General features: G+C 35.3%; 1 protein-coding gene across 1 annotated transcript; it reads left to right on the forward strand.

Moving 5' to 3' along the window:
• The first annotated feature begins 1244 nt into the window (after positions 1-1244).
• LOC145112677 (uncharacterized) lies at positions 1245-5664 on the forward strand. The gene is made up of 6 exons (XM_079048812.1): positions 1245-2480; positions 2795-2935; positions 3047-3443; positions 4469-4893; positions 4945-5433; positions 5512-5664. The coding sequence occupies exons 1-6, from the start codon at positions 1245-1247 to the stop codon at positions 5662-5664; spliced, it is 2841 nt and encodes a 946-aa protein (XP_078904938.1).
• The last annotated feature ends 2739 nt before the right edge of the window (positions 5665-8403 follow it).

Consider the following 8403-nt stretch of genomic DNA (forward strand, 5'->3'; position numbering starts at 1 on the left):
AGTAGGGAAAGGAAGGACTATAACCCCTTGGAAGAGGCGGACGAAAATCTCTAGGGAAACCCTATGAGATATCGTCCAAGGCCCCTTGGACAAGGGGTTATGGGCTGCTTGGTCACCAAGCAAAGGATCTTGGGGATTTCCCTTTAACCCTAGCTTTGGCACCAAGTTTGCTCAACTATATAAGGAGGTCAATAGCCCATAAATTCATCCATCCTTCCCTCTACAAGCCTTAGACGTAATCTTGGCTCTCTTCTCCTCTCTCTAAAGTTTTCCTCTTGCTAGTTTAGGTGTGATTCCATTAGAGACACGACACTTGTGGTGCTTGCTTCCAAGAGCTCAATAAAGGAGAATTCTAGTTGATTGCTATAACAACTAAAAGGTTTGTAGCCCTAAACCTTTTCTTTAGTAATTTCGAAAATTACCTAGGGTTCTTAGGGTTTCTTTTTGATGTTCTTAGTTATAGTTTCAATAGAGAAAACATAGATCCTTATTAGGGTTGCATGCACACTTAAGAGTTTAAGTTTATTTGTTTTGCGTAAAACCCATTAGTAATTGCTTGAATGATTTGGTTATTTTGAAGAACGCCATGAACTTGTGTTGAATATCTATGATTATATTTTTTAAGTCTAATTTAGTGTTGTGTCAAATATGTTAGTTTCAGATTTATGTTTAATTCTGATTCCGTAATGGGCATGTCCATGATCGGAATTAATGTATTATTTAGTCTATAAATAGCATGCATGTAACATCTACGTTACATTTTTTTAAGAAATTATAGAATAGTTCCGCCTCCAAGACCATTCTATTGCTGTGATTAATACATTCGAAACCTTTTCAATCATTTTCGTTCCTTGTCTTTCATTCATAGTATAATATAGAATCTATCGATCTTTTATTGTTTCTCACAATTGGTATTAGAGCAGGAGATAGTGTAATCCAATCGCTATTCTTCTGTCGAGTAAAGGGTTTTTCATTAGGGTTTTATAGTTTTCTTAGATCTGTTCTTGTTATCACAATCGTTTCAATCGATTGTAGATCTCAGATCTAAATTTCTCGTTTTCCCTTGAATTATCTTTAAAATGGCTAACGACGATCTTCACCCTCTCTCATTCAATGTCACAAGTAGCATTGGTTAAACAACAAGGACTCCTATCCTTTTTCCAGAAGATTATGAGGTTTGGGATCTTCACTTTGAGGATTACGTACTGGTAATCAAAGAGCATGGTTCTAGTATTTGGCATGCAATGACTATTGAAACGTACAAGTATTCAAAAACAAATACAGAAGTCAAAACTCAGGCTGACTATGATGCAATCATTACTGACAGTCCTCCAAATGATGAGAAGATCAAGCTGATGTGTAATCTAAAGGCAATGAGAATTATTCAATTTGCTCTTCCCCCTGACACATTCCGTCTTGTCAGTTCATGTGACACTGCAAAAGGAATCTGGGAAAGACTGAAGGAATTATATTCAGGTGATGCCGTCTTGGAACATTCTTTGCAGTCGATACTTTTGTCGGAATTTGGATCTTTTGTGCAGAAACAAGATGATAATTTAGAAAAGACAGTCAATCGATTTAATAACTTGTTAATCAGAATGCTTAAATATAAACGTAAGCGACAAGTCATTGAAGAAAAGGTAACTTTCATGAATGGTCTCAGATCTGAATGGAAATCTATAGTTTCTACTGTTAAGGCACATGAACAATTAAAAAACTATTCACTGGCAAAACTCGTGGGAATTCTGAAATCTCATGAAGATGAAGTTACTAATGAAGCGAAGCTTGTCTCTAGTGTTGGATCTTTGGCGTTCGTTGCTAAAGGTAAGAAGTCATTTGTTGATAATTCCGAATCTGATATTTCAGATGATGATCTCTCAAAAAGAGATAAAGTGTTGATCGTGTCTAACCCCAAGAAATTATTTAAGAAGAATTTTTCTCGTTTCCAAAACAAATACAAGCAGGGCAATTCCAGTTACGAAAAGCCAAGAGACGTGAGTTACAAGAATTCTCAGAATGACGAAGAGAATAAAGAGAAGAAGGTTCTAGGTGATTTTGGATATGACTACAACTATTGTCATGGCAAGAATCACTTCGCAAAAGAATGCATGCTACGTAAGCATAATGAGAAGAAGGAGAAGGATAAAGACGAGGCTTACTACACTAAAAAAATAGACGAACTCCAAAAAAATGCATCAAATGCGAAACCTATGTTGATGGTGCAAGAGGAAAGTAATGATGGTCGAGTCGAACTGTGGTCCACAGACTCAGAGGAATATGAAGTAAGGAAACCTACTCATGGCCGGTGTTTCGTGGTTAATTCCGAGAAGCAAGGTTATGCAGAGAAGTGTTTGATGGTTCAGAGTGGCTGTTCGGAAAGGAAAGGGTATGCAACTAATGGTGGAAAAGCTTCGGATAGCTGCTTTGCTACGAAGACAATCAAGGAGCAGGTGAGCGAATGCGAGAAGGTTGTCGACAAGGTACACTCTATTCTTAAATCTCTTAATATTCCTACATCACGTTATGATTTTGAATTGCATGATTTACGTTATACGGTTCTGATTTTAGTGATAGCTTAAAAAGGACTCATACTATTAATTATAATCTGAATGATAATCTTAACAGGGTAACATTTAAGAAAGAGGAGAGACGAATAAGAATAGAAGCTTTGGAAGTTAAGCTTAATAGATATAGAGATGATATTATTTTCCTTAAGAGAGATAATAGAGCACTTTTGAAACAGCAAAATATTTTTTGTTTAATTGCTAAACGTCTGTACTTCAATATTACTTAGCTCCATTTGGATTGCGAAATAGGTAAAGGTTTGCATAAGATGATTTTTCCTTTTCTTGAATTGAAAGAAGATGAAATTGATCCTGAATGTTATAAATGTGAATCAGTTGTTTCTTTAGATGATGTTTCTGATTCTTACAGAGTTAGACTTGAAAAAAAAGGAGAATATATTAAGTCCAAAGAACATAAAAACATGTTGAAAGATATTTTAATTGAAAAAGATAAACAATAAATCAAATTGAGTGCTATGCAGAAATATGACTTATTATGCAAGAAATTGAATTCGGATAATACTTTTGATTCTGAGAATATTTATGAATTTGATGAAAGCGAAATGAGTGAAATATATGTAGATGACAAAATTAATTGTTCTGCCTTTGTGAAAAATCTTGATGAACCAAAGAAAATTTTAATTTCTGAAAACTCAATCGAATTTGTTCAAATTGTTGAAAATAAAGGTTCAAAAGTTTTGAAAGAAGAAGCAACAATTTATCTAAAAGCTCAAACAACTCCAAATCAAGTTTTTGTAAAGAAAGGACTAAACAAAAATGACACTTATGAATTAACGTCCATAGTTGCTGATGATAATTCAAAAAGGTCTGATGAAGTTTTCTGGTCAAAGCCAATAGACAATGTTGATGAAACAAAAGGTCTCTCAGAAATGACCTCGTGGAAATCAAAAAGAAAATATGCTTCAGAATCGTTTGAACTTTTGTTATGATAAGACCGGACCAAGTGGTACAAAAGATGTTTCAAGTGAAACTTCATCAGAAAAGAATGAAACACCGATTATAAAAAAAGCCGAAAGCTAATATTCGGAAATCAGCTGAGGAAATAATTGCAATAAAAAAGTCAAATGAATGCAAGATACAAAAAGAATTTAATTAAAAGAAAACAATTTTGGAAGAAAGTTGGAATGAATTCAAATCAAAGTTCTCTCAATTCATAAAGATCTTTTAATCAAAATACTGATTTATCTCAAATTCCGAAACCAAAATCAAGTTATTCACCAAAGTCACAGTTTTCAAAACCGATTGCTAAAACGAAAGATCTTAATGTTGAAAAGAAGGTTGTTTCAGATCCAGAAATTACTCTCCAAGAATACAAAGCAAAGTTGAAAAGGGAAGGAAAAGAGTTTTTGAAAAGGATGGCTCCAAAATTCAAAGAATATATTCTCCGAAAATCCAATTTTGTTGAAATCAATCTTTATGATAACAAAGTTGAAGTTTTTAAAATGGAAAAAGGGATGAACAATACTTTGAAAAGAAAATAATTTGGGTTGACAAAACAAATATGAACAATACTTTGAAAAGAAAATCCTTTTGGGTTGAGAAAACAAAGATTTTTCCTAGTCAAAAGAAATTCTCACAAGGACCTAAGTTGGTTTGGGTACCTAAACCTTTTTAAATTTTTGCAAGTTATGCGTGACGAGCAATATGATTTGGAATGATCCATCAATAGCGGATATTCTCGTCACATGACAGGAAGGAAACGGAGTTAAGAGAGTTTTGGACCTTAAAAGATGGTGGAAAAGTAAAGTATGGAAACAATGCCACTGGAGAAATAAAGGGATATGGCATGATTACAAATGGAGAATTTATGATTCGGAAGGTAGCTTATGTTGAATAGTTGCAACACAATCTAATAAGTGTTTCTCAGTTGGTTGTGGGTACAGGTCTCAAAGTTTCTTTTGATGAAGAAGGTTCAGTAATCATAGAAAAGAAATCTAACGCTGTTCTTCTGAAGTCAAGAAGGAAAGGAGAAATGTATCCTCTAAATCTAAATTTGATCCAAGGGAAACCATCTATTTTATTGCTTATGAAAGCCTCCTCGGATGACAGTTGGTTATGGCACAAAAGGCTTTCTCACCTAAAATTCAAGGATATCAACAAGATCATAATTGGTGATCGTGTTCGTGGGATTCCTTTTCTGAAACTTGAAAAGGAACACTTATGTGCTGCTTGTGGGCTCGGAAAACAAAGTAGAAAGAGTCATTCTTCTATAATAAACACCAAGATCATTGAACCACTTGAATTGATGCATATTGATCTCTGTGGTCCATCTGCTATTGAAAGCATTGGCGGTAACAAATACATTTTGGTTATTGTTGATGATTTTTCTCGATTTACATGGGTATTCTTTCTTAAATAGAAATCCGATGTGACTCAGAAGCTCATAGATTTCATCAAACAAGTTGAGCTACAATTACGAAAGCCAGTTCGGAAAATTCGCAGTGATAATGGTTCAAAATTCAAATATCATGCATTTGAAGAATTCTTGACAAACAAAGGAATTTCTCACAATTTATCTTTGCCTTACACTCCACAGCAGAACGGTGTAGTTGAAAGACGAAATCGCTCTCTCTGTGAATCTGCAAGGACAATGCTCTCATTTGCGAATCTTACTTTATATTTATGGGCTGATGCTATTGCCACTGCTTGTTTTACTCAAAACCACTCTTACATTAACAAACAATTTCTGATTACTCCATATGAAATTCTAAATAATCAAAAGCCTAATTTCAAAATTTTCCATGTGTTTGGATCCAGGTGCTTTTTGTTCAATTCAAAAGAACATCTGAGCAAATTTGATGAAAAATCCGATGAAGGAATCTTTCTAGGATATTCATTAACCTCAGAGGCATATTGTGTTCTGAACAAAAGATCAAAGAAAATTGAAGAAACCTATTATGCTACGTTTGATGACAACTACATGAAGAAGTATCAAAAGGAAGATTGTCAGTCTGATGAAATCTTTCCATCAACAAATTCTAAGACTATTCCTCATAAGAATCTATATGAGGATTTTCTAAATTTGTTTGATGAACCTGAAAGGGAAATTTTCTCTGAATCAAATGCCAAGGATAATTAATAAAGATTGTTGATAAAGCTGCTGAAGAAATTGAGACTCCTCACGAGCAACCTTTTCAGAATGCAGCTCCATCAGAACCTCATAATGATCCAATCCAGGGGGAGAGTTCCACTACAAACTTTAGTTCAGATGCTCCACTCCAGGGGGAGAACATAAATCCGAATGACGAGTCACATGCAAATTTGCAGGGGGAGAATAACGGAAATAATGACTCGAATGCACAATCAGAATTTGTCACACCTCCAAACCGGAACGGCGGTAACGTTCGGGGGTGGATGATGTCATGTGAAGTATCACAACAATTGTATCATAGCAATCATAGTAAACACAACCATTACATTGAATACATATAAGAAAAGGGTTTACATCTGTTTGATTCTTGTTTTTATACATCAAAAGTATAATCAAAATAGAAAGACGTGACTCTATACGCTCCGTCTTCTCAAAACTCCAGGAGGTACCTGTCTACTGATTTCCTGAGAATACAAGCAGTTTTGAAAGAGTATTAGCATAAAGCTGGTGAGTTCATAAGCGATGCTTTTGTAATGAAAACCCGTTGATGACTCTGTAAAATTGTTCGCATGTTTCCAAGAAAATCCAATATTTCCTTTAGTATGAGAGAGATAATATCAGTTCCATCTATAACCACTTATTTCATGCTAGCCACATATAATCCAATATCGAATAGGCAGTTTGTTATATGGATCTGTCCTAAGCCCACAACCAAACAAGGAACAGGAAATGAGGCGGAAACCACATATCCCACAGTCTATCGAGTATTCTTCATACGTAACCCTGATGCATAAACTAAAGAGTTATAAAACTAACTATGAATGTTTGTTATTGTATCCGGTTGTAGTAGATAAAACATATTAGTTTGTATGTTTGGTTACTACTAGATGTATTGTATGATGAATTTTGTATGAAAACCTCTGTGTAGGATGTTCTGTTTGAAAACCCTGGCTATCACTGGTACATATAGTAAGTTCGTTTGAAAACTCTGGCTACCACCAGTGTGTATAGTAGTTTTATTATTTAAATAAAACCGTGTATTGTATCTTTGGAATCCCCCAATGTAATGTATAATAGTTCTATTAATTAAAATAAAACTAATGAAGAATGAAATCTCGTAAACAAAGGTTAGTTTATACTTATTGTGAGTCGTATAACCATGCTTGATATGACCTAGTGACCTTTACGACGTTCTTCAAGTGTCGGTTAAATGACATTTGTCACCTCAGGTATGCCTGCCTAACTGTAGCTAGCAGTTCAGGTGTAGGATTGTCAGTCCCGAATAGATCTATTCACAAATCTCACGCTCTCCCTCCAGGAGACTCTGGTTATACTCTGATAGGATATAAGTCAGTACACCTAAGGGTACAGTTTTTGAAGTAGAGTCTCACAATTCTGTATAATCTAGTTTACGTGTAATTCTGTATTGTTCTCTTGTATTTGAATCCGTTGAATACTATATAAGGTAATAATTATACTTAAATAATTATTATTAAATATTGTACTCCTGTAGTAATGTATATCATAAACTAAATCTGTCATAGTTTATATGTTTACCAGTGTATAACTCTAAATTCGTAAAAGATGTGCATTGAAAACCCCAAACTATACCTATTATAGTTTGCATGTATATTGTGTATTTGGTTCGTATATTGATCTGAAAACTATGCAATTATGGTTTTATGTTGAAAACGTGCCTTATGCTCAACATAGTACAAAAGGGATAAAATATCTAAATACTATATAAAAACGTGGAAATCGTTTGTCTGTATCAATTGCATAAGTTTTATATACTTGTTAAAATCCTTTTGTTTTAGTTCACAAAATCATTTGTGTTTGGCTTGTATTCCCCCTGAAAACGTTTAAAAACCATAAAAGCGTAGGGGTATGAACTCACTGTTAGTAGTGTACGAACGTCGAATCAACGAATTGGAATGAAGACCCCCGAGTTGAAGCGTGTGGCACTTAACGAAATCCTAATAACAATTAAATACATTTATGTATTTAAATTAGTGATTTCGCTAGATAAAGTGTAGAAAAACACTTGAGTTCGGTTACGGAATGTTACCGGGACTTGATCGAATCGAGGAAAGTAGGATTTCCAGTCAAATACACAACTTAGGAAGTGTGTACGGCCGTGTACGGGGTTTACGGCCGTGAACAAGTGTGCGGCCGTGAACAGGGTGTACGGCCGTGAACGCTGTACGACCCTTGGAGGAGTACGACCTTTGAAGGTGTACGGCCGTAGACTGCTGTGCGGTCAATGAACTTGAAGGTGTACGGCCGTACACTCAAGAACAAAGGTGTTGATTTCAACGAGAAACGTGTTCTAGATGCTCCGAAATGACCCCAAATGGTGTTTCTCGATGTTTTCCGGAAGGTTAAGGGTGTTTTTAGGGGTGTACGGTCGATAGTCTAGAGAGAAGAGGAGAGAGTGTATGGCCAGAAGAGTGTAAATAAAGGGTAGGGTCTCATATTTATAGGGGTTGTCGTTGGTCGGTGGTGGGGTCCACCCAACATCGACCGTATACGAGTGTACGGCCGTACACGAGTGTATGGCCGTGAACTCAAGTCCGGCCGTGAACTCGGTATTGTTCGAAGGAATTCCCGAAATTTCGCGTGGTTTTGGTTCCGACTCGAATATAGAACTCAAAATATATAATTAAACGATTTTCCAAACCGAAGGAAGTTGACGGAACCCAATAAAATAAAATTTTATTAACGAAA

The sequence above is a fragment of the Lactuca virosa genome, chromosome 5 (genome assembly GCF_052849685.1).
Source record: "Lactuca virosa cultivar CGN04683 chromosome 5, Lactuca_virosa_CGN04683_v6, whole genome shotgun sequence".
Taxonomy (NCBI): domain Eukaryota; kingdom Viridiplantae; phylum Streptophyta; class Magnoliopsida; order Asterales; family Asteraceae; genus Lactuca; species Lactuca virosa.